At 40.7% G+C, this 27,017-nt stretch overlaps 3 protein-coding genes across 3 annotated transcripts; 2 read left to right on the forward strand and 1 right to left on the reverse strand.

The window, feature by feature from the left end:
• The first annotated feature begins 1,671 nt into the window (after positions 1-1,671).
• Positions 1,672-15,407, forward strand: ints6l (integrator complex subunit 6 like). Its single transcript, XM_011480519.4, has 18 exons — positions 1,672-1,995; positions 2,119-2,196; positions 5,140-5,289; positions 5,981-6,070; positions 6,748-6,931; positions 7,007-7,132; positions 7,658-7,821; positions 9,134-9,286; positions 9,357-9,489; positions 9,567-9,661; positions 9,737-9,847; positions 11,522-11,737; positions 11,806-11,932; positions 11,997-12,139; positions 12,221-12,449; positions 12,542-12,928; positions 13,009-13,102; positions 13,765-15,407. The coding sequence occupies exons 1-18, from the start codon at positions 1,885-1,887 to the stop codon at positions 13,865-13,867; spliced, it is 2,694 nt and encodes an 897-aa protein (XP_011478821.1). The 5' UTR covers positions 1,672-1,884; the 3' UTR covers positions 13,868-15,407.
• A 3,397-nt stretch (positions 15,408-18,804) lies between these two features.
• On the reverse strand, positions 18,805-21,719 carry mmgt1 (membrane magnesium transporter 1). The gene is made up of 4 exons (XM_004073576.4): positions 21,562-21,719; positions 21,235-21,287; positions 21,047-21,150; positions 18,805-19,542 (listed from the first exon to the last, which is right to left on the reverse strand). The coding sequence occupies exons 1-4, from the start codon at positions 21,638-21,640 to the stop codon at positions 19,386-19,388; spliced, it is 393 nt and encodes a 130-aa protein (XP_004073624.1). The 5' UTR covers positions 21,641-21,719; the 3' UTR covers positions 18,805-19,385.
• Positions 21,720-23,098: 1,379 nt separating this feature from the next.
• On the forward strand, positions 23,099-26,363 carry pfdn6 (prefoldin subunit 6). Its single transcript, XM_004073577.4, has 4 exons — positions 23,099-23,298; positions 23,455-23,525; positions 23,614-23,738; positions 26,138-26,363. The coding sequence occupies exons 1-4, from the start codon at positions 23,235-23,237 to the stop codon at positions 26,256-26,258; spliced, it is 381 nt and encodes a 126-aa protein (XP_004073625.1). The 5' UTR covers positions 23,099-23,234; the 3' UTR covers positions 26,259-26,363.
• Positions 26,364-27,017: the final 654 nt, after the last annotated feature.

Genomic DNA, 27,017 nt, shown 5'->3' on the forward strand with positions numbered 1-27,017 from the left:
TGCAATGTGTAGCAATAATTACTGGTTTATTGTGATCATGTGTTCTAATAATCAATGATTAATACATAATGGTTACTGTTACTGTTCACTGAAATCATGAATGAATGTTTTCTGAAGATAATCAATCATTTCTAGGCACTGGATTGTGTTAATTGAAAATAATCTATCGGATCAGAACCGGTTTACAAAAACTGTCAAACTATAAATGAAAAAACTCAGTAGGGGTGGGATTATATAAACTCCTTTTCAAGCAATAAATCAAGCTCTACTTGACTTTAGTTAATGATCCCTATATTTAATTAAGCAAATGTGATTAAAGTGACTCTTTGTTTTGTTTTATCTTTTGTCTTTTAAAACTATGCATATCAACATTTCTGTAATGAGTTTGATGAATATGTGTAATTTCTTTCTTGCTTTGACTACAATGCTTGAATCAAATCAAATCAAATCAAATCAAACCATTATCCATCTGTTTACATGCTCTCCCGCTTGCTTACAGACCCTCACAACTCCAGCCTAACATTACAGGTGCAACAAAATTGGAGAGCAAAACTGAAGCTATCTGTTTTGAGCCTGATGCTAGCTCAGACAGAGAAAACAAAGACGTACATGGATTTATTTGTCTGCAAGTAGATGCATCAGAATGGAACGGAGCAGGGAGCTTGTGCCCCACTGACTGTACCTGCACCTACGTCAATACTTTAAGCTTTTTCAAACATCATCTGATCTGGATTCACAACCGTTTAAATAAAGACATACAAAAGGTTAATTTTCTTAGTTTTATGTCCTCCATTTGGAGAAAAATGCCACAATAACATGTTATAAACACCAAAAAACACGATTTTTATCAGAGTAATTTGATTACTAAACAGGTTTATTATAGAGAAATGATTCTTACCAGATATTTTAGTTAATATATGTAATCCACAATTACAAACTGTTAAGTGTTTGATATCTGTTCTGTTTTGCTGAGGAAAAAAACATATTTACTCTGCAATCCCACTAAAATTGAACATATGTCATGTAAACCTCAATTCCAACCTGTCTCAGAAATCAAAACCACGTTTGTTTACCTCTAAGCATATGAGACGTTCCCCGGGGATTTTTTTGCTCTGTTCTTTTGCGCTTTCGATGCTTTGTAAAGCTTAAACATATTAAAATATTTTAAACACGTTTCTAATTGTGCACACGTTATAAACATGTAGTGAAACTGCGGTGATTAAAGATTCGTGTCTTTTTGTCGTGGGTCTTAACTTATTAAAGTCACGTAACTGCAGCGCACTGCACGTGTTCTTGATGACTTGGAAAAAAACGGACATCATGCGGACCCCTAAACGCAGCAGTTGGATGGGCGAGCGAGAGAGTTAGTAGTGTCTCCTTGTGTTTGTGGGAGCAGGAGAAGGCGGGATGAGAGGACACTTGATAGCAAATGTTTCCCCGCGGAAACAACTTTCACTTTTAAAACCAGGTTGTCCTGGAAAGATGACGTAAACGTGCAGCCTTTTGCGTTGTGGATTTAATCCAAAAATAAAAACCCCATATAAACCAGTCGATGAAGAGAGCCCGACTAACTGTTACAAGGTCTTTATAAATTTTTAATAGCGATGGGCGTGGTCAGCATTCAAGGCTTGACCAATGGGGTGGCAGCAGGGGGCGATGGGCGTGCCCTTCGGTTAGGAGCAGAAGTTGAACAGCGCGAGCTGAGACATAGCTCTAGAAAGGCAGATTCAGAGAGGGTAGAGGCAACGGCCCTCTTTTGAGGGGGGGGGGGCTTATCATTACATATATAAATACACATGTGTGTGAACTGTTTGGCCGCATGATAGGTCATATGTGGGCAACAATTATTTTAGAAAAACATACCACCGCGGCTTTACGTTTAAAATGCCTATTTTACTTTTCCTGTTAGATACGTCCGCCTCTATGAATCAGCGCACTTATTTGGGTACGACATATCTGGATGTTGCTAAAGGCGCGGTTGAGGTCTTTATGAAGGTAAAGAAGGATTTTACCCCGATTTGTATTAAGTAAGATGCACCTTTGGTGAGTCTGCGGTTCCTGGAAGGATCGGTCGAGTTTAATTTATGATGTTTTGTTATTATTTATTTTTTTTGACAGCTGCGTGCCCGAGACCCGGCTAGTAGAGGCGACAGGTACATGCTAGTTACATTCGATGAGCCACCATACGGAGTGAAGGTAATTTGCAAGTGATGCAGTTTTTATATTGAACACGTCGCACGTAAATCTCTGTGATACTTTATTATCCGTTCGGTTGGGCTGAGCGGCGAAAGCGGCCAATTACTGCTCGAATATCCGCAGCCCCGGAGCCGCACTGCCTCCGAACATCCAGCGGACATTTTGCTTTTGTGTCGAGAACCGTCTCGGGCGTTGAGAAGGAGGCGGGGTGATGTTTGATCAGCTGTGACGTAGCACGGATGTTTAGTCACTACAATGTTTTGATTGGTTAACCAGACTGCCAATCATTCACCGCCCCGCCCCTTCTGCCAACCACGCATTCCCATTGGCCAGCTGTAGGGAAAACTTGATGAGCCCTCTTTTTATCGCGACATTTTTAACTTATAAATATGTATTTTTGTTTTTGTTCATGTTTACTGGTACAGATCAATAAAAAAAAATTGACGAAGCAATATATTCTTATTAAATTACCCTTTTAAAAATGACCTTTGATTTCTACATTAACTTTACTTTAGTAAAGATCTTGTCATCCGCTCTGTTTATTGGTTTAGGTCTAGCTTAGATCTCTCCATGCCTCAAATTTTTGGGGGCATAGATACCCCATATATGCCCCCAAATGTTCCCCTCAGTCCCTTATTTGCCCCAGTAGCTGGTCCGCAACCATACTTTTCTTAACGACCTATTTTAGGATAAAACAACACTAACCTGTAGCAACAGCACCAAAAAACAACTGCAAACACTACTTTGATCATCCCAAATGTATATTTTGGAATAACAAAGCATAACATAAAATATTTTATAGTGTCAAATAAATATTTAAAAAAAAGTCTGCCAGCAATTAAAGACCCGCTCAAAAAAAATAATTTGTTTTTAACATGTTCTTGTGGCGTTGTTCTGAAAATGGAGACAGCTAAGATTAAGACTGCATTTTTGAGTTGTCCTTTATTTAAATCAAGTAGCAGATAAAAAACGCAGTTGGAAAAAGCTACGTCTTTGTTTCTTGTGGGGCTGTGGGGAGCTGTAATCTAGCAGGAGAGAGTGTTAACAAAGGGTTGATGGGAAGTGGGGGCAGGCTTGCTGTGCGCTAATGTTCGCCAACAACTCAGGCGAATTTCTAATGAACTCCTGCCACTCTGCAGAATATATTGTCCTAGGTAACTAGACCGTTTTTTGGCTGAATAAGCCGTAATCTTAATAAAAAGACCACTTTAAAAATAGACCAAGAGATGATTTGAGTGGGTCTTTAAACCTTTTTAAACGTTATAGTTTGTGCTCTTCCTGAACTCATCAGTTTTCTTATCTATTTTGTGTTTGTGTCTCAAAAAGAATGACAATATTGACAGTTTTGGTTTCATTTTGGTCACTTAAACCTTTTTTTGTTTAACTTCCTGACTTCCAGCTATGTAAATTTGTCGTCTTATTGTTTTTTTTACCTGAATATTTCCCAACTACTGCATTCAGGGATCTACAGAGGACGTTTGGGGCTTTTTAATGTGAAATGTGAAGGGGTGGGTCTTTTTAGTTTTTGGTGGATTAAAAAAACAAATTTGACGGGACAGATTTTTTTATTTTCCTCTGGTAGTCAGGAGATCAGGCATCCCAACCAGGAAAAAATTGGGTTTTTGAGTCAGAAAATGACTGCATTTATCGTTGTAGTTTAGCTAAAAGCAAAAAAAAAAAAACCAAAACAAGCTGGTTCAGCAATAAGTTTATCAACAGAGCGAGCAGAAAACCTGAGCGTGGACGTGTTTGTCGGAGCGGCGTCTGGTCAGAAGTGGGCAGTCGTGCCTCTGATAAAGTCGTCTTGGTGGTGGTGTTTGCTAGAATCTCCTTTTCTGTGAGGTTCTGTCCTCAACGTCTCCTTTTGTCTTATAACTGGGCCCCTTTGTTGTCTCTGACTGCTTGATGCGGTGAAGGGTTATGAGGAGATTCTACTAATCGAGGCTACTCTGTGCCGTCACAGATTGTTGATGGAGAGGGAGACGGGGGAAAAAAATAACAACAAGTGGGATTTCTGTCATTTCCCTCTCTCATTGCAGGAGTTTAGACAAAACACGAACCCACATTTTGAATCCTGTTCCTTTTGCCCGTTGATGTGTTTTGTGTCTATTTTTCCTTCGTCTTCCTCTAAAGAGGCCAGCTTGCAGGACATTAGCGTTTGACCACAGAGAGATGCGAGTGAGCACTTAAACCCTTGAGTGGGAGTCCATCTCTTGGTAATGTTCAGCGATGGGAAGCGGTTTCTGGACGGATGCATGTTGTGAATGGAAGTCTCGCTGTGGCTTCCAAGTCCAAGAGCGTTAAGGTCCACCTCCTTAGCTTCTAAATATTCAGCTCAAATTATGAAAACCAAAAAAAAAAGACTCTATCTTTAAGCGTTTTTTTGGGGGAAAAAACACAGTTTTATCTTTGTCTTGTCAAAGTTTTATGATCCTAAGCACCAATCTAAATCTGACTCCTATTTGCTATTGTAGGAACTTCTTTTTTTGACCAACTTCCATAAATCTGAATCCACATCTGTGCTGTATATGTGTTGACATGCACATGTGTGTGAGTGTAAATTGACCTGTCCTCTGTGTCATTCTGTTTTTTGAATAATGCAATTTTGAAATCCCTATTTTTTTTAAACCAGCCATTTTAGGAATGCAGTTTAAGCTTAAAATTGTAAAAATGTTTTGATTATTAAAAGGAAACTGCTGAGAAAAATTAAATGTCTAAAAAAAACATCCTCTGCTGTACATTCCGATTAAACAGATTTATCTCGTTTGGACCACATTTCCCACAATCTTATAGTTGCAAACAGTTGGATGAGCGGTGCTCATGTGTTCTGTAAAAGCATGGCATGTATTTGTGACTGGGCATGCATCTGTTTTTCCCGGTATTGGTTCGTTTTTTGCTGTGCGGTAGTGTCCTCACGCCATCCGCCGCCTGCGTGTGTTTCAGGCAGGCTGGAAGGAGAATCACGCCACGTTCATGTGCGAGCTTAAGAACCTGCAGGCATCTGGGCTGACGACATTAGGCCACGCTCTCCGCACGGCCTTCGACCTGCTTAACCTGAACCGTCTTGTCTCGGGAATCGACAACTATGGACAGGTAACCTGTAGTCTGTGGGAGAAAATGATAAATATACGGTTTGACAGCAATTGAAACATTCAGAAAACATGTCTAATGTGGTAAAGGAAACATATCACACTGGATTATTCAACTATAAATAATAGTGGGCTATGGTTTAGTCACATATATAGGGTTCCTATAATCATGAGAGCACCCTCTCTGGGATTCTCCTCACTCTTCCACCTGAAGATAACAAGAGTAATATTGACTTTCGACTGCAGCTTAATCCACTCAACCTTGCCTCAACAGTTATTTTCTCCTCGCATCTTTCCCATAAAGCCCTGCTCCAGTGCAGAGGTGGATTACCACAGCCTGCCGAGCGGTGTGCATGAGGAGAGTGTAAATCTGCTTAGGCATTCCCTGTATGTTTCTAATTAGAAAGGCCCGACCTCAACGGTGTAAGAGCAGCAGCGCGAGGACGTTCTGCAGCGCACACCTCCACTTCTGACCCAAAACAAAGACTCTTAGCTGCAGCTGCAGAGCTGCATGTGGGTTCTCCTCTCTGTTTAACATTTAAAATAAAAGCTTATCTGTTGCTGCAGATTACGAGAGCAGGTTTGCGTTTGACAGATCCCAGATCAGTGTTTAACATGCAAACAGACTCGACAAACCGGCCTCTACTGTTTCCCTGAGCTGAAGTTTAATTTCTGCGCATTATGTTCCCCCTCAGGGCCGTAACCCCTTCTTCCTCGAGCCGTCTGTGATCATCACTATCACCGACGGCAACAAGCTGACGCACAGCTCCGGGGTGCCGGATGAGGTGAGACCACCACCAAAATCCCCCAAATGAGTGTGTTGTAGAACACACAGCGCAGCATTAGTGTTTAGTTTGCACTCATTCCATGTTCTGTCACTGCAAACGTCATGTTGGGGGGACTATTTTTTTACAAAAAAAGAGCACATTTTAAAGTCATAGAGGCTGTTATAAGTTTTCAATGATTTTGCAAAATATTCTGAGTTTGAATTAAAAAAATATCAGTTTTAGTTGATCTACAAGTGCAGCAATAAAGCTATAAAGGAGTTAGGATCTAAGTGTAGGATTAAAAAGAAATTACAATTTTTTTTGGTAAACTTTGTCACTGATAGCAGATAGGTAGAAAATGATTACACTATATTAATTATTCCCATGCCTTTTGGGGGTTTAAAACCGCCTGAGAGGTTGCTGGCTCAAATTCTTGATGCTGAGTGTCGAGCAGAAGGGCATTTTCAATTTTTTGTGCAACTTGACTGTGTATTTGAACCCACGGCCTCCAGTCTCGAGGCAGACACTCTTCCACTGCGCCACCGATTGTCCTCTTCACAAAGAAAGAGCGATCTGAATCAAATTGGCAGTGCGCCCTTAAGCGCGTTTACACAACAAGGTTATATTTCAATAATAAACTTTATTGGTAGGAACAGTGGAGGTCAGGTGACGTTTTTTTTCCCTCCGTTCTGCAGCTGCATCTGCCTCTGAACTCCCCCCTGGCTGGCAGTGAGCTGACCAAAGAACCCTTTCGCTGGGACCAGCGTCTGTTTGCACTAGTTCTGAGGCTGCCTGGAGCGTCCGCGCCGGACAGCGAGCAGCTCGGCAGCGTTCCCACAGACGAGTCTGCCATCACTCAGATGTGTGAAGTCACTGGAGGTTCGTCCCGCTGCTCCGCTCCGCTCACTTCCTGCTCCAAACGGACAGGCGTCAGTGCTGCCTTTGATTTTCCAGGACGGTCGTACTGTGTTCGAACGCAGCGGATGTTAAACCAGTGTCTGGAGTCTCTGGTCCAAAAGGTTCAGAGTGGTGTTGTCCTGCATTTTGAAAAGACCGGGCCGGATCCGATTGTCGTTGAAGGTGAGGTTTGGTTCTTCATACACACAGAGGAACCGACCCCGTGTCCTTAAAAAGTCTTCTTAAAGACCCACTCCACTGTTTTTCAAGTGTTCTTGTAGCCTTTTTCTGATGACAATGTGCATATATGTAGAAAAGTGAGCTTTAAATTGCATTTCTGAGTGTTTGAGTTTGAAAAAGAGCTTATTTGTGACGTAGAAAATACGGTGGGCGGGCCACAAGCTCCCTGCTCCACTCCGCTTTGCAACAAGGAGGGGAAGGGGGAGCGGGGTTGCTCCACGCCAACGGTCCCGCCCACAACTCAGAGGTGAATTTCTAAAATGAACTCCTGCCGCTCTGCTGAAACTATGTCCTAGAAAACGACAGCATTTTTGGCTAAAAACGGCATCATCAGAATGAAAAGCCCACGTGGAACACTTTTTGAAGTTGATCAAAAGATGATCGAAATGGGTTTGGTTTGGTCAAGTCTCAGAGTAAGATCAGCCTCTCCTCGTCTGCCGGCGTCTCCCTCATGTCTGGTTTTTGCAGAAAACTCAGCAGAGTCCAGCCAACCGGCGCAGTCCTTTAGCCCGAACGCGTGGCACAGCTGCCACAAGCTGATCTATGTGAGACCCAACCCAAAGACGGGGGTTCCGGTGGGTCACTGGCCCATCCCAGAGTCCTTCTGGCCGGACCAGAACTCTCCAACTCTGGTAAGCAAAGGTGTCTCATGTCGTCCTCATGTCGTTAAGTCCCCTAATTCTGTGACGGTTTGTAAACACAAAACTGAAGTTTTCCGTTGTTCTGCACTTTCAGAGGAAGTGGTTCTTTTTTGTTTTGCTTTTTGGTCCCACCCCAACCCCTTAATGCTGAATGTCAAGCAGGGAGGCATTGGGTCCCATTTTAAAGTCTTTGGTATAACTCGGCCTTGATTTGAACTCACGACCTTCCAGTCACAGGTTGGACACTCTTCCACTAGGCCACTGAGCTGTTTTTTTAAAAATTTTTTGCACCTTTATGTTATGCTTCATGTGTAAGTTTTGGTCTTAAAGGGAAAGTATATCAGCCCCCCCCATACCTGTTTTATACAGAGCTATTTTCAGATCGTATGCTAAAAACAGGGCTCCACACGGAAGACCCCGGTTTAAATGCCGGGGTCTTCCGTGTGGAGTTTGCGTGTTCTTCTTGTGCATCCATGGGTTTTCTCCGGGGGGCTCAGATTTCCTCCCACAGTCCCCAAAAACATGCTTTATAGGTTAACTGGTGACTCCAGATTGCTCCTAGTTGTGAAGCATGGACTGTATGAGAACTGGACTGAGTGGTTGCCATAGAAACGGTGACTGGGACCAATCACCACTGACGACTTTGGCTCCAACCCATGTATTAAAAAAGGTCAACTGGATTGACTTTATTTAAGTGACCATTTTTTCATGGGTGACGTCACACTCACTTGGTCAAGAGTAAAGCTGGGATAGGCTCCAGCAACCTCGTGACCATAAAAGGGATGGCGTGGGTTTAGATAATGGATGGATGTGAACACAGAGGCCACACGTGCATACAAAAACACACTGTTGGGCATTTTGGCATGTCTCTGAAGTCACGGTGTTCCTCACTCGCAGCAGCACAGCAGATATACTTATGAAGTTCACCAGGTGAATGCGGAGACAGACGGCCCGCTTGACTTTTATTTCTGAACGGCACAGATTCTTAATGTCCTTCAGAACGGACGTGCAAAGGGGGAGTTCTGATATTTGCTTAGTCATGCTCAGAATTGCAAAAACGTGTATTTTGGCATTTAGACCTCCTACCTTTTAAATGTTTAGCAAGATTCTGGCTCCAAAACCCTTTTCCCGAACGCTTTTTTGTCTGTATCCTTTCCGTCTGCCCGGCTCTCCTTTTGTTCTGTTCACTCGGTGACCTCGACACTGACTCTGTGTGATGAGGCGTTAAAGTCTTCATGAGGCGCTGTTCTTCGCCGTCACTCCTGGTGAATGTCCCCTGACCCGTCTCTCCGTTCATCCCCAGCCGCCTCGCTCCGCCCACCCGCTGGTGCGCTTCTCCTGCGTGGACTGTGAGCCCATGGTGATCGAGAAGCTCCCCTTTGACAAGTACGAGCTGGAGCCCTCGCCCCTCACTCAGTACATTCTGGAAAGGAAGTCTCCTCACATGTGCTGGCAGGTAAGTCCTGTGGCAGAGTCCACATGGTGAGACGAGCAGACGTGGGCTTCATGAACTGGTTTCTTTGCAGGTGTTTGTCAGTAACAGCGGGAAGCAGACCGACTTGGGACAGCCATTCGGATACCTGAAAGCCAGCACCACCCTCACCTGCGTTAACCTGTTTGTCATGCCTTACAACTACCCGGTCCTGCTTCCGCTCCTCGGTGAGCTCCACCGCCCCGTCCGACCCCGTCAGGCTCAGAGCGGCCGGCCGGCTAACTCCGCCTTTCCCTCGTTTCAGACGACCTCTTCAAAGTCCACAAACTGAAACCGAACCTCAAGTGGCGACAGGCCTTCGAGCTGTATCTGAAGACGACGCCTCCGTACTACCTCCTGGTAACCAAACGGCCGTCGGTTTGTTCCTCCCTGAAATATCAAAGTGCTCACATTTTCCCTGGTGTCTCACAACAGCCCTTGAAGAAGGCGCTAAGGATGATGGGAGCCCCGAACCTTATCGCCGACACTCTGGACTGTGGGCTCAGTTACAGCGTTATTTCCTACCTGAAAAAGCTGAACCAGCAGGTGACTGAATCCTCCCCTGACCCAGCAATGTGACAGGTCGCGTTCTGGTGCTGTTTACGCACTAAAGGGTGGAAAAACGCTTCTGGTAGATGTCAGGCCAACAAATTCTGCTATTTTGAGCAGTTTCAGTTTAAACATTCACACTGTTGTCCTCCTAGAATGAAGAAGAAATCACTCAATTCTCCTTACGGATGAGAATTTTCGCTGATGGGTCTGAGGTGCGTCTCTGTTAGAACATGAATGGATCAGTCAGAATGTTAACGTCGCGTTATCTGTCTCTCCACAACGCCGTCTTTATCAGCAGGAGTTCTATTTCCAGTCTTTTTGTCGCCTCAACTTCGCTACAAAACACCAGAGAAACAGGAAACGAGCGCTAGTTTCTAAACAAAAACTTCCATTGTACTTTCAAAATGAAAATTTATAACATTTTGTTTTATATTTGAGGTGACGCGATAACGCACGGTAACACTGCAGATATTGTTGCTATGGACGACAAAAGTTCAATTTTGGAAATAAAAAAAACATCATTTATGACACAAAACCTTCGTTTTTTTTAATTTTCCTTTTTTTTAATTCAACTTTTATTTACCCAGGAAATGTCCCGTTGAGATGAAGAATCTCTTTTTCAAGGGAGTCTTGGTCAGGGAGAAAAACCATAAATTACATTTACAATAAAAATGTAAACATTCAAAACGTAAAATAAAATAAATAAAAAAACAAACATAAAAATTCTCAGTGAGAAAACGAGCCTGATTACCAAACTTTTGAAAAGTTTGAAGGTCATGGAACCCGTAGAGCCAAATTGATTATCATTTTTTTCTGCAGGCTTGCTGTGGGCAGTAGGTAGGAGTGTAGGGTGAAGTAGGTGAGGCGCAGGCGTGTCGTACGGATTTCTCATTTTTTATCAATCCCTCTCCAAACCCTCGGGACTGTTCGTGCTGTTCACCTGATAAGTATGGGGAATTTAGGAAATTGGACCAGTACTTTCACCATACCAACGACTTGAGTGTGGCGTACCACCACAGCACCACCCACACGTCATAAGTGCGTGGAACGTCCACCAGCCTTACAAATACTTCACTGCACATTTATCTCACAAGACGATGCTGCGTTCCATTTTCATGATCACGGGTCGACCCACGTTCGGGATCGTGTTTTATATATATATATATATATATATATATTTTTTTTTTTTGAAATTCTCTGACAGCTGATAGATGTGTTTTGTTGTAACTTCAACAATAATCCACTGATTTCTACATTCCGACTTAAATTAGATTACAGAGCGATGGGTATGGGGGGGGGCGTATAAATGTTTTTTTTGTGTAAAAGAAATCTGAAAAAAATATTTATTTATCCCCAAAATTTAAAAAAATGAGCTTGGATGTAAAGCCTGAAAATAAGCTGCACTTTTAGCCCTTGTGCTGTCTTGTGGGGTCCAGATGATTAACATTGGAAGTTGGGTCATATAGACCCACTAGACAGTGCTCTGAACCTTTTTTCTTCAATGATTTGTGATCTTCACTGGTGTCCATGGATTACATGAAATCTTTCCACCTTTATCCACCTTTGTCATGGTAAGGAGAACACGTCAATGTAAGGGTGGGGTCATCTTGACCCCATATGACAGCACAAGGGTAAGACCAGTCAAACACTGTTTTGTTTTGGTTGAAGGCAAAGGTGGAGTCGGACCGCCTGATTGTGTCGGTGGGTAAAAAGGCTCCCCAGGAAAGCGGCATCAAGGTGAAGAACCACTCCAGCTCGCTGTTGCTGGCCCACCGGGGGGACTTCAAGCAGCTCCTGCAGGGAATCACGGGGGAGGGGCCTCTGCGCCTGGCAGACATCAACTTTAAGGAGTTTGCCGGTTTCCAGATCGCTCTCCTCAATAAGGTGGGTCCGCTCGGCTGTGACGCAGTCTGGAAGGTTCTTCCTCTTACTGGGATTCTGGATTCTCGTAGGATGTGAAGCCTCAAGCGTACCGGAATGCCTACGACATTCCCAGAAGGAATCTTCTGGATCAGGTGACCCGGATGCGCTCCAATCTGCTGCGGACGTCTTTGAGGCTGATCCGAGGGCAGGACGAAGGTACGTTCCTCGATGATGACAACGAGGATTTCTGTTTTTAAACGGCGAATGTTTTTCCCGTTAGATTACCTGCACAGCATTCCGGTGGCTCAGATGGGAAACTATCAGGAATACCTCAAAATGATGCCGTCTCCTTTGAGAGAGATCGACCCCGACCAGCCAAAGCGCCTGCACACGTTTGGGAATCCCTTCAAGCAGGACAAGAAGGTAAGCCGGTTCCTACGCCGGGGCGCTCGCCAACGTGTGGAGGTCGCGCCTCTCACCCCTCCCGCCTTTGCCGCTCTCTAGGGGATGATGATCGACGAGGCAGATGAGTTTGTCGCAGGTCCTCAGAACAAGAAAAGGGGGATGTCTGGCGACCCCAACTCCAATGCAACCCTGAAGCGGAGGCGGAGCATGTCGCCATTGCTGCGACGACCGCAGACTCCACCGGGGAATAACCACGCGGCGGCGGGAAAGGCTTTGTCAGGGGTCCAGACCCCTCAAAGTCTCCTCAAACCCGCTCCTCAGCACAAAGGTAGCATAAATGTTCTGCTCTGGTCAGTGGAGAGGATTCGTACCGACAGTAGACTTGTGATGTCGCACCGGTCCATGTTATTCCATCTGTAGGTGGTGGCATCTGCACGCCGGCGACTGAGAGCAACGGAGACGGCGTTTCCGGGCCGGACTCCGCAGAGAGCTGGCAGAACGAGACGGACGCCGACCCAGAGCCTCCATCTTTGCTGGGTTTAGAGGAAAAAGCGGTGGCAGCTGATCAGGAAGATGACGTCAGGGCGGTGGAGGACCGACCTCCGCTGGATCCTCTGGAGGATCCGCCTCCAGAGACCAAACACAGCCTCGAGCGTCTGAGTCCACAGAGTGAGCCGGACGACGCCGATGCCGACGTCGATGCGGATGCTGACGTCGCCTTGGAAACCATATTCATAGCTCCGCTGGACGGCAGCCAAGCAGAGCTGCGCAGCCAAGTCATCAAGGAGGTCCGCAAACCGGGACGGAGTGAGTACCTGGTAAACCGCCGAGTCCGACTCTGTTCACCTTCATCCTGACGTGAGAGCTGGACTTTGTCTGTCGTGCAGACCACAAGGCCATCCTCGGCCTGCTGCAGCAGGTGAAAGGACCTGAGACCGTGAAGAGGTTCTTCATCCATCACGCCATCAAAGAAGCCGCCAGGTAGGAAACACTGAGGCTACTTGGAGAGTTTCTGCAGCCAACTGTTCATGTAAATGAGAGATGATGACCTTACTGTAAAAATAGTCATAGTTATAGTTTTTGCACCCCAATTTTTTTCCCAAATTAAAGATCCAATCGGCTGTTGTAAAAGCCTTTCCAGTCCTCTTTTAATCACGATGATGTCGTTTTTAGTCTAAATTTTAAAAAAGGGCACAAGTCTCCTTAGAGCAGCAGGAGTTCTTTGGTGCAGAACTTCCCATCATCTGTTTACACTCTAACTCTAGTGGTGCAACAACAATGGCGAACGATATCAGAGCGATCCAGCCGTACAGTTTAGATCCAGACTCCAGCTCAGACGAGGAAAATGAAGACGTTTGTGGATCTAGTCGTCTACAAGTGGATGCATCAGAATGGAGCAGAGCAGGGAGCTTTTCCATGTCTTTTTCCAGCAGCCTTTTTTTTTTTTGTCTGCTCCTGATTCACACTGATTTGAATACTGAAATGCAACTTTAAGAAATAATTTCTTTGTATACGTCCCCCACCATGAGAAAACTGTTTTGTTTCCTTAACGTTTAATCTAAGGGTTTCCAATAGTATCGTTATGATCGGGTACAATCGTGAAAATAGGAGTTCTGACGGGTTACCGCTCCATCTTCTGACAGGTTTAAAAAGCGGGTTCTGATCCAGCAGCTGGAGGCGACCCTTCAGGAGTTGGAGGAGCAGCAGCCGCCGTGTTTGCAGCTTCACAACGATCACGGCAGTTGATCCCCACACGGATGCCGGCTTTCAGCAGCACACGTCTGTCCCAGCTCTCTGCTCCGGCTGGAGGAGGCCAGGCCTCTTCGTGTTGACTGAGGCGTTCGGCGTTTGGTCTCTGTGGCGAGCATGTTGACGCACACAAACACTCCAACACATCCTTAAGTGAGCATGTGCAAAGGAGGAAGCAGCTCTCTGAGACCCCGTCTTTCTTCAGCTGGTCTGACAGGTTTGTTTGTTTTTCAAAGCAACGCTGGAGTTTTGATACTGAAATGTTTAATTTAAAAAGTCCAGATGACATTTTCTGCTTTTTATTTGTCCACATTGTCAAATCTCAAGCTGCTGTTAGGCATTAATGCCTGCATTTGTTGAGGTTTTCTGCTGCAACACGTTACACACATTTAATTTTAAAGACCCACTCTGATTTAAAAAAAAATCCTGTTTTCTGTGTTTTTAACATGTCCTTGTGGCATTTTCTGATGATGGATGACATGTATAAAGAAAATTAAGCTTAAAATAGCATTTCTGAATATTTCTTAATTCAAATTGTTGTGAATCAGGAGCAGATGAGAGATTATTTGTAGCGTAGAAAATACGCTGGACGGGCCACAAGCTCCCTGCTCTGAGCTCTCAGCAACGAGGAGGGGAAAGGGGGGCGGGGTTGCTTCTCATCAACAGTCCCACCCGCTACAAATTCCTAACAAACTGCTGTCGCTCTGCAGAAACTATGTCCTAGAAAATGACACGCTTTTCTCATTTTGGCCACAAACAAAAAAGCAAAAACAAGATTAAAATTCCACCAGAGTGGGTCTTTAAAAAAAAAAAAACTACTACTGAGGTACAAAATAACCATAACCATCAAGCTATCTGACAAAGGACGTTTTGAGCATTCAAAACTGTGTTGCCATGGTAACTGTGTTAGATTACATGGTGAAAATGGCCAAAACAAAAATATCTCATTGCACATGTGGTCTCTTGATGCAAAGAGCTCTTGATGACGTCAGTATTAATTTGACTATAGTGAGAGTCAGATTTGGAAATGGCAGCCAAGTGTTTTGAAGCTCTCTGCCGCCGTCCGGTGGGTCGACTCCTCCAGCAATATATGCGGAGAGAGCGCCGTATGCGGATGGCGAGCTGCTGGTTTATGGCGTTCCCGTCTCTCCGGACTCTTTGCACAGCTGCCCGTCTGTCCTCAGTCGTGTTTGACCCAAAGCCAGCTCCTCCTTTTGTTCCCGTTTTGACTCCACACCTACACTACTTTCTAATGTTCATAGGAAATTTAGACTATTTTTGTGAATTTATGTCAGAGTATCAGAAATATTTTGAAGGGAAAAAGTTTTTTTTTTGTAGACTTGTTAAATATGAAAAAGCAAAGTTTTATGAACTTACACTTTTATACTAAAACCGTGAAGCAAAGCTGCAGCAGCTGGATCTGTTGAGTCTTTTATATCCTGACATTTTTGGTTTTGCATGAATCTTTTTATATTAAATAATTTTAAAAAACACCAGGTGTGACTTTCCATTAAACATGATCTGATGTTAAAAACAATTTTTTACTTGTTGTATTTTTTTCCACTATAGTTGGCCTTAAATGTTTCATATCAAACACTAATTCTTACCTTTTAACTAGACAGGTTTTAAAAATGTTTTGTTTTTCTGAACCTCTACTGCCCCCTAGTGTTCACCTGTGCTAAGTGAAGCCTGGATGCTGGAGTCTCAAGGTCATCCAGCCCATTTCCTCCCAACAAATGACCCAAAACTGAAGAAACAAAAAATAAGTCCAACTAGAAAATACAAGACATTTGGTAAAATCAGTACGGCTTTTATTAAATGAAAAAAACTCATCTTCGAATAAGACGAAGGTGAAACAAAAAGATGAATGTACCGTTGAATTCTTCACGTTTTTGGAGGAGTTCCCGTTTGAGCAGACGTGTGGCATCAATGAATAACTGCAGCAGGAAATCAGGGGGCCTTCCCTTTTTAATCAGGTTTAACTCAATTCAGTCACAACTACTTTTTCTGTTGAAATAAACAGGTTTTGTTTCATTTGCCTCGTACAAAAGACATACAAAGGACACGGATAATCCAGCTTATGTCAGGAGGGACAAACAGGGAAGCCTTTTCTTTATCTTAAGACTCCAGAGTAATTCGATGCCGTTTGTACAAAGAACTCGCCTTAAAAAACAAACAGAGAGAGGATGGGTTGGCACAGTCAGTGGGTTCTGTACAGAGATGCATGTTTAGACAGAATATTAGTTTATGTACAAATAAAAATGAAAACGAGACGATGAGTTCTCAAGAGGTTTTTCCCCGTAAGTTCTAAAAAACAAAACCAGTTTCTATCTGAGCGATGACTTTCTTGCAGGCAGGAAAAGGCCAGTCTCAGTGCAAATGCTCCAGCTTGCGTAGCCTGATGGGATTGGGGAGGGCCTGCTGGTTGTGTACGGAGGACGGCTCCTCCTCCGGCGTGCGGAACAGCACTCGACCTCGATGGTTGAAAAGGTAAAATGACGGGTGGTTCCTCAGTGTGTCAAAAGTTCTAAGGGAGGGGACAAAAATAAGATTTGTTTCAATAACTTATAAGAATAAAAGTGCAAAAATAATAGAAAAATGTCAGTTTCAACAGGCTACAAATCTTAATGTGCCAAAACAAAGCAACACTTTCTGATGCATTTTTTTTATACAAAGTGGAGCAGTAATCTGTTAGATTTTTATATAATTAAAACATTTGGTGTAAATTTCCTGTTAAAATCCCTAAAACTTTCCTTAATTTTTTTTCTTCCCTGAGCCTGATTTGATTCACATGAATTCTGGGTTAAAGTTGTAATTTTCACAGATGTCCACCAGAGGGAGACATTTCCCTGCCTAATCAACACATGCGGCCAAATTTGGGACTATTTGACATTGGTTTGGTGCTGGAATAAATATAGAAATTTGTGTCACTGTTTTAATATTGCTTGTCATTTAGTTTGGCAGTTTACTTTCTAATAAAAACCTTAAAAATGTGAAAATTGTATACAGTCTCTTAGAAAATTAAAAAAAAAATGTGTAGCTTTGCAGTACATTTTATATCAAACTTAACATAAACCTAACTTGTAATTAGTTTTTTTAATTACATTTTAGCTCCAGAACTAGACGAGTTGAATTTCAGCTCTTGTTTTGAAAATCTGTAAATCTGTCAGGAAATGTTCTTTTTGAAAAGAATATTCTCTTTGAAAGGATAAAAAAAAAAGTTTTGAGCTACAATGCAAGGAAACATTCCGTTTGTGCTTTTATGGACCAACTGCCCATTCCAGCCTACATGTGTGTAAACAAATATCAACTGTGACCAAATATTTACAAGTACTTGGTAGAAGAGTTTGTAACGCAGAGAAAATTCCTCCCAGAATGTTTTAGAAAATACATTGAAATAGTCTTTAAGAAAGCACAAAACGTCCATTCTGAGTGTGATGGTGCTGCAACAACCTATTGAAATTCATTTCTGCTTGCAAAGGACGAACCAGAAATGCTGGAAACCCTTTGGAAATGGGTTTAAGCCCCTCCCATGTGCTAAACAGAACATCTACTTCTTTCCATTTAAAAAGGGGGAAAAAAATCTGATTTTGTTTTGGGATTTTCTTTTTAAATGATAATAAATGGTGTGGAGAAATGTTTTTCTCTTGATGCATTTCTGAATATTTCTTAATTCAAATTGTTGTGAATCAGGAGCAGATGAGAGATTATTTGTAGCGTAGAAAATACGCTGGACGGGCCACAAGCTCCCTGCTCTGAGCTCTCAGCAACGAGGAGGGGAAAGGGGGGCGGGGTTGCTTCTCATCAACAGTCCCACCCGCTACAAATTCCTAACAAACTGCTGTCGCTCTGCAGAAACTATGTCCTAGAAAATGACACGCTTTTCTCATTTTGGCCACAAACAAAAAAGCAAAAACAAGATTAAAATTCCACCAGAGTGGGTCTTTAAAAAAAAAAAAACTACTACTGAGGTACAAAATAACCATAACCATCAAGCTATCTGACAAAGGACGTTTTGAGCATTCAAAACTGTGTTGCCATGGTAACTGTGTTAGATTACATGGTGAAAATGGCCAAAACAAAAATATCTCATTGCACATGTGGTCTCTTGATGCAAAGAGCTCTTGATGACGTCAGTATTAATTTGACTATAGTGAGAGTCAGATTTGGAAATGGCAGCCAAGTGTTTTGAAGCTCTCTGCCGCCGTCCGGTGGGTCGACTCCTCCAGCAATATATGCGGAGAGAGCGCCGTATGCGGATGGCGAGCTGCTGGTTTATGGCGTTCCCGTCCCTCCGGACTCTTTGCACAGCTGCCCGTCTGTCCTCAGTCGTGTTTGACCCAAAGCCAGCTCCTCCTTTTGTTCCCGTTTTGACTCCACACCTACACTACTTTCTAATGTTCATAGGAAATTTAGACTATTTTTGTGAATTTATGTCAGAGTATCAGAAATATTTTGAAGGGAAAAAGTTTTTTTTTTGTAGACTTGTTAAATATGAAAAAGCAAAGTTTTATGAACTTACACTTTTATACTAAAACCGTGAAGCAAAGCTGCAGCAGCTGGATCTGTTGAGTCTTTTATATCCTGACATTTTTGGTTTTGCATGAATCTTTTTATATTAAATAATTTTAAAAAACACCAGGTGTGACTTTCCATTAAACATGATCTGATGTTAAAAACAATTTTTTACTTGTTGTATTTTTTTCCACTATAGTTGGCCTTAAATGTTTCATATCAAACACTAATTCTTACCTTTTAACTAGACAGGTTTTAAAAATGTTTTGTTTTTCTGAACCTCTACTGCCCCCTAGTGTTCACCTGTGCTAAGTGAAGCCTGGATGCTGGAGTCTCAAGGTCATCCAGCCCATTTCCTCCCAACAAATGACCCAAAACTGAAGAAACAAAAAATAAGTCCAACTAGAAAATACAAGACATTTGGTAAAATCAGTACGGCTTTTATTAAATGAAAAAAACTCATCTTCGAATAAGACGAAGGTGAAACAAAAAGATGAATGTACCGTTGAATTCTTCACGTTTTTGGAGGAGTTCCCGTTTGAGCAGACGTGTGGCATCAATGAATAACTGCAGCAGGAAATCAGGGGGCCTTCCCTTTTTAATCAGGTTTAACTCAATTCAGTCACAACTACTTTTTCTGTTGAAATAAACAGGTTTTGTTTCATTTGCCTCGTACAAAAGACATACAAAGGACACGGATAATCCAGCTTATGTCAGGAGGGACAAACAGGGAAGCCTTTTCTTTATCTTAAGACTCCAGAGTAATTCGATGCCGTTTGTACAAAGAACTCGCCTTAAAAAACAAACAGAGAGAGGATGGGTTGGCACAGTCAGTGGGTTCTGTACAGAGATGCATGTTTAGACAGAATATTAGTTTATGTACAAATAAAAATGAAAACGAGACGATGAGTTCTCAAGAGGTTTTTCCCCGTAAGTTCTAAAAAACAAAACCAGTTTCTATCTGAGCGATGACTTTCTTGCAGGCAGGAAAAGGCCAGTCTCAGTGCAAATGCTCCAGCTTGCGTAGCCTGATGGGATTGGGGAGGGCCTGCTGGTTGTGTACGGAGGACGGCTCCTCCTCCGGCGTGCGGAACAGCACTCGACCTCGATGGTTGAAAAGGTAAAATGACGGGTGGTTCCTCAGTGTGTCAAAAGTTCTAAGGGAGGGGACAAAAATAAGATTTGTTTCAATAACTTATAAGAATAAAAGTGCAAAAATAATAGAAAAATGTCAGTTTCAACAGGCTACAAATCTTAATGTGCCAAAAAAAAACAACACTTTCTGATGCATTTTTTTTATACAAAGTGGAGCAGTAATCTGTTAGATTTTTATATAATTAAAACATTTGGTGTAAATTTCCTGTTAAAATCCCTAAAACTTTCCTTAATTTTTTTTCTTCCCTGAGCCTGATTTGATTCACATGAATTCTGGGTTAAAGTTGTAATTTTCACAGATGTCCACCAGAGGGAGACATTTCCCTGCCTAATCAACACATGCGGCCAAATTTGGGACTATTTGACATTGGTTTGGTGCTGGAATAAATATAGAAATTTGTGTCACTGTTTTAATATTGCTTGTCATTTAGTTTGGCAGTTTACTTTCTAATAAAAACCTTAAAAATGTGAAAATTGTATACAGTCTCTTAGAAAATTAAAAAAAAAATGTGTAGCTTTGCAGTACATTTTATATCAAACTTAACATAAACCTAACTTGTAATTAGTTTTTTTAATTACATTTTAGCTCCAGAACTAGACGAGTTGAATTTCAGCTCTTGTTTTGAAAATCTGTAAATCTGTCAGGAAATGTTCTTTTTGAAAAGAATATTCTCTTTGAAAGGATAAAAAAAAAAGTTTTGAGCTACAATGCAAGGAAACATTCCGTTTGTGCTTTTATGGACCAACTGCCCATTCCAGCCTACATGTGTGTAAACAAATATCAACTGTGACCAAATATTTACAAGTACTTGGTAGAAGAGTTTGTAACGCAGAGAAAATTCCTCCCAGAATGTTTTAGAAAATACATTGAAATAGTCTTTAAGAAAGCACAAAACGTCCATTCTGAGTGTGATGGTGCTGCAACAACCTATTGAAATTCATTTCTGCTTGCAAAGGACGAACCAGAAATGCTGGAAACCCTTTGGAAATGGGTTTAAGCCCCTCCCATGTGCTAAACAGAACATCTACTTCTTTCCATTTAAAAAGGGGGAAAAAAATCTGATTTTGTTTTGGGATTTTCTTTTTAAATGATAATAAATGGTGTGGAGAAATGTTTTTCTCTTGATACAGAAAAGAATAAAAGGTTTACATTTTTTAATCGTTTTCTCTGCTAAACAGTCAGTTTGGTTAGGGTTCCAATGTCTCAATTTAGTTTTTAAAATTTTCAATTATTAAAACCGTCAAATACAAAAAAATATATATTAAATCAATGTATGAAAGGGGAATATTTCTGTCAATTTTTGCTCCTTTTTTTTCTCTCCTTCAAAATAAAATGCAAGATTCGGACATTCCTCAGATTATTCAATCCAATAAACGCCACTTAAGGCCGATATGTGTTAAACTTCTTGACCGTGGAAAAGACTATCAAACCAGGGATTCGAACCACAAACTCACCGATTAAACATTGTTGATCTTAAACCACATATTCTATAGAAATCCACTTACTTGTTTTTCAGCTCTGACGATGCGTCCATGTCTTTGAACTCCCCAGCGATGTGTACTATCCCATAGCAGGTGATCACGAACGATAATAAGGCCTGCAGTGCAATCTGTCACACAAAAAGGAGGAAAAAAATCATAATCGGATTACGCGGAGACACGAAACCAAATAATAAAATCGGATATTAACTCACGTCAATTGGTAACGTTTCGTTCTCCTTCTCTGTGAGCCGCATATAAGATCGATCTGAGGGGAAGAGTTGACATTAAGACACTTTAAAGTAAAACGATGCTGTATGAACGTCAACATTAATGTTTTAGTCGGAATAAAACCAGCTGCGAGGACGAATGTATGAGTTCAAAGCGGAGCTACGCTCGGTTAGCTTCTCGTTAGCTTAAATGCTAAACAAGAGGCCCGCGAGCTGAATTTTTTTTTTTACATGCCCCCACTGAAAGACGGGCAACCCGGGATAAAAGACAAACTAGACACAAATGTCCCCGTCATTCCACGCGAAACTCACGCTGTGCCGCTGAGAAAGCTGCGTGGGCTAAAGCGAATAGTCCAACGCCGACAACACCTTTCCAAAACGACGAAGCCATGTCGAAGCAGAGCAGCTACTGCGTGCAAAAGTGTCGTAAACACGTCGTAAATACGACTGCGTCAAAAAAAAAAACGCCCGCTGACGGAATAAAACACGACGGAAAATATTTGTATTAATTCCTAAATTTACACAGTTTTTCTGTACATTCGTGGCAGTTTTCTTAGTTGCATTTTCTGTAAAATAAATAAATAAGTAAAAGAAAGTCTTTAAAACGTTTTTGTTGATTTTCTGTGATGTGTGGTTGTCTAATTTTTTTTCATTGCATAATTAAAACCAAAATCTTCCCATCAGTAACAGCGTTCGTTGTGTATTTTAGAAATTCGTTCAAAACATGATGATACGACTACTAAGTATTTTAGATTTTGAATCATCAAAACGATACTACTTCCATGACCACTACTACTACTACTACTACTACTACTACTACTACTACTACTACTACTACTACCACAGGCTTACTGTTTATTTTAGGTTTTTGTTCAAATAATAATGATGCTAGTTCTGCAACTGCTATGTATTTTAGATTTTTAATAAAAAAAAAAACCCATACAAATGTACTACCATTACAGCAACTACTACTACTACTACTTACCACTTTTGCATTTTAGATTTTTCATTAAAACAATGATACTACAAATACTACAATTTATTTCCAATCAAAATACCACTGTGGTGACAAATGACGGGATCTGCCGAGAGGTGAACAAGTTGTTCAAACAAACACACACACACGCACACAAAGGGTCCATACAAACATTTATTCCTCAACTTACTTATCTGACTTACTAAACCTTCCAAGGTTCTATTGTTTATTGATGTAAAGCAAACCAAGGCAAAACTATTGTTGAAGAATCGCTTTTCTCAAATTTCCCTTCGTGGATTAATAAAGTTGATCTTGAAAGTGGATTAATAAAGTTGATCTTAAATCTTTCTCCCAGTTTTAGGGTCACAGTCCCTGAGTGTCCACCACTTTATTGGGCAACTGCCGTCTCACTTTTTTTTTAAAACCAATTTTCATTTCTCTTGTGATTTTTGAAGGTCAGTGGCTTGATGCCAGGTATTAGCCCCTTACATGATTTATTATGATTTAATACAGAGAGGACATCAACTCTTTCCATGTTGGAGATCCCCTTAGACTGATCAGAGCTGGTGGACCAAGATTTATCCATACCTTTTTGAATGAGATGTGGCAGCAATTAATTTTATTTTTAAATGTTATGTGTGCAATTCAAAGTTTAAAATATCTATTATCTTCTATTGTTCGACTATGAGAATAATGTAATAACTTGTGTGTATAACTACTAAGTCAAAAAAATCCTAATCAAATAAGATATTTTTCAAATTTCATGCAATTTCTTCATCTAATATGATATACATTGGACAGAAATAGAAAATATTTGATAAAACTCTTCTCTTGTACGACTGCGGAAACTCCGATTTTCTGGATGGCAGTGAATCTTTCACAACTTCCGCTAAATCCGTCGCTCCTTCCGGTTAGCTAGCGCAGTTCTCCCATTCTGTGTTGTTAGCTCTGAAACCTCTAGATACATTTATTTAACGTTTACACGGTTATTACAAACAAGTCATAAAACATGGCAGATGCAATTCAAAAGAAATTAAAAGCGGAATTAGAAAAATATTCGCAGGTGCAGAAAGGTAGGTACCTGTTAGCTGCTAGTGTGCCATGATGTTGTTACCATCGGGCAGCAGTTAGTTAGCCATGCCTGCACCCATGTTTCAAATATTTAAAGTAACTTTGAGATTTGACGTATTAAAAGAAATACAACTTACAAATGTCTGTTTTTTTTTCAGATGTGAGTAAAAGTATGTCCGTCAGGCAGAAACTGGAGACGCAGCTGACAGAAAACAACATAGTCAAAGAGGTACACGCCTAACCCTTAACAACATGTTTTTGTCCATTAGATATCTTTATGTTCAGTTTGACTGAAGATGTGACCTGTATATTTCCAGGAGCTCGATCTGCTGGACAGTTCTAACACCATTTACAAGCTTATCGGTCCAGTTTTAGTGAAGCAAGACTTGGATGAAGCCAAGGCCACGGTCACAAAAAGACTGGAGTACATCAATGGAGAAATGTAAGGAAAAGAAATACAAAAGAAAATGTATGGGATGCCCTAGTTAAAATGATATTTTCAAGCTTTAGTTTATAATATATAGCACTTACTATAAGCAGAGACGTTTATAGTCATTTATTTGTAATGAAATATCAGCCACAGAAGCTGGAAATCTAGTTTTTATGGGTAGTTCTGAAAATTCAGGATAGACTTGAACATATTTCGTCGCCATGGTAAAATTTTGACCACAAATTCTGAGTTCTACCTTGAATAAATAGAGAAACAAAATGCACGACGAGAACACCTGATTTAAGCTGTCTTTATAGAATATAGAATCACATAATTTGCCTTAAATTTACGCCATACCTTGAACCTTTTAATATTCAATTTCTACTGATACAATCTTATATCCTAAGACTGACAGTTGAAAGGTGAAGGCTTAATTTTTGACCTGAAACCCATAATTGTAGTATTTAAACATATAGACATTTTAGCAGACAGAAAACTATCTTATATCTTTACATTATAAATGGGGTCCAATGTGCCCCAGATGAGTAATTAGTCAAATTTTGGGGGAAATAAAATAATATATTAAAAAAATGAATACAGCTTTTGCTTTAAAATTAAATTAACAGTGTTGCTAAGTGATTATATCAGGTATTATGTTGCTTCATTCAATAGAAATATTTCTTTTTTTCATTACTGTGACACACTTTATGCTGGGGAAAACAGATGCATGTCACAGATATGCTTGTGTTTTTTTTTACATTAATATATAATAAAGACTGTACTCATAGTTTCTTTTAAATTAATGGAAGATGAAAAGTGGCTGATGAAAAAAGGGTTGTGCAGAAATAAAAGTTGACCTTGGCTGGTTGTACCTTCAAAAAAGAAATAAATGGGATCCCACAGCTGTCCGTTTGGGGCCTTAAATTAATTATGTCATATAATATTTACATGTTCTTAAAGTTAAAATAGTTTTATATTTGCTGTCCATGCATCTGAGATACTTTTGGACAGGTTTTTTCCCCATAATATTATATTTCATATCATTATGTTTGTAGTTGTTAAATTGTTTGTTCAATTAATACAAACTATCATTTATTTTAAACAAATGAATAGTAATTGTGAATAAATATTCTGACATTAACCTATTTATTAGCTTTTATCGTCTCATTATGTCATTTAGGCCTGCACAATATACCGCAAATTTATCGTTATCGCGACATCAAGCTGTGCAATATGCATACCGCAAAAGACGGCGAAAATCGCAATAAATGGTTACCTTAACCCTTGTGCTATCCTAGGCACTTTAACATTGGGAGTTGGGTCATCTAGACCCACTAGACAGTGCACTGAACAATTTTTCTTCAATAATTTGTGATCTTCACTGGTGTCCATGGATTACATGAAATCTTTCCACCTTTGTCCACCTTTGTCATGGTAGGGAGAACACGTCAATGTAAGGGGGGGGTCATCTAAGATAGCACAAGGGTTAAGTGTGCTAAAACAAACTCATGGCAGCTTGAAATATTGAACAAATGAAATAAATCCCTTTATGCATTTAACCAATCGGAAGGACCCGTTTACGCTGTTGATCAATCAAATGAGCCCTTTTATGTTTGATGTTTGCCTCCTACGTCGACAAGGGTCATTTGGAGTATGATTTTTATACTGTTGCATTGAAATGGAAATTATGTTTTTGGTTGGTTTGACATTTGTTTATATACCGCAAATTATATCGTTATCGCAATATTAATCACCAATATCGCATATCGCGAGTTTTCCTCATATCGTGCAGCCCTAGTGTCATTTGTATTTCATCTTTTAACGTCGGACACTGAAATCGTAAAGCAGTTTGTATCTTAAATCTGTCAAAAATGACTTTAGCATTAATCAAAAGGAGGATTGTGTCACACTATTTTAGGTTCTTGTTTATTTATTTACATATCTATGTTGTACAAGTATTTTGCCTGTTATTTTCTATAGGTAATTCTTTCTTCAGTTAAAACAAGAATTAGCTTTGATATTCTGTACTGTGTTGTAAAAACAAGTCTTTTGTTTTTACAGCAGCTCATTCATCCTGTTGGAGATTATTATTGAGCGTTTTTTCTGTCTTTAAAATTGTATTTTTTCTTAGACTTCTCTTTATAATACTGGTCACGTGCTTTGGTTACTTCAGGTGTTATTCTTGTCTGGGCCAGTAGGAGGCAGTGTAAGAATTGAAAGTAAAATCTCCGAAACAGTACCTGTTGCAACAAAATCACAAATATTATATTCCAAGTCTTTTTCGGGTTAACCACCATTTTCTTAAATATAAATGCGATTTGCACATTTGTTTGGCAATTCTAGATTTGTATTACTAGCATGTGTGCTTTACGTTTCAGGTGATGCATTCACTACTGTTCTTGTCTGTTCAGTCAAAGATACGAGACGCTCCTCAAAGACATGGAGAAGAGGGCTGACGACCATCGGGAGGTTCTGACAAGTCTGCAGCAGGAGCTCCACAAAGCTCAAGGCCGGACTGGTGGAAAGATCTGATTGACGGCGGCGTCTAAAGTCAACCGCCGCAGAAACACGAAACCCTGTCGGCTTACTCCACAGTCTGCTCATTTCCACTGTTGCTAATAATAAATGTTTTTTTTTTCCATGAACTGTCATTCTTTATTTCACAATCAGAACAATCCGGATGATTTTAACCAAAGTTCTGTACAAGAATAAAGTTTTAAAACCAGGAAATGTGATAAAAATACCAAAATTTAAATCTACAATAAATGGAATAAAACTCATTTATTTAAAAATAATAATAAAATCCCAAAAGGAAACAAAAAACAACCACATCAAATTCAAAACAAATGTCTTCAAAAAACAAGATGCAGATCCTGCAGAAAACTCCAGGGGTAACATTTGCTGTGGGGCAGACGCTCCACGCGTGGCCCGCCCTCCCACTCACAGAAGGTGCAGCATAGTTTTAATTACTTTTTATTGAACTTTAGAGGATGACACATTCACATAACTACAATAGAGAGACATAAAAAAGGAAAAAGAATAAGACACAAAGAAGAAAAATCAACATTGGAATTGTAGTACACAACATTGTCACATAACATGTGATCTTCAAATGTGTTGAATAGTGGTTTGATTTTTAAAAATCTGCTTTTATGGATGAAGAATTTCCCAGAAATTAATAAAGTAATAAATGCCAAATCAAATAATTTATCACCAGAAACTACTCCAAATAATACAATGTGTTTTTGTAACTGATTAGAAATAGGAAAAGGAAACGTTGAGGAGCAACAA

This window comes from Oryzias latipes, chromosome 10, assembly GCF_053564925.1.
Source record: "Oryzias latipes strain Hd-rR chromosome 10, Olatipes_Hd-rR_3.1".
NCBI lineage: Eukaryota > Metazoa > Chordata > Actinopteri > Beloniformes > Adrianichthyidae > Oryzias > Oryzias latipes.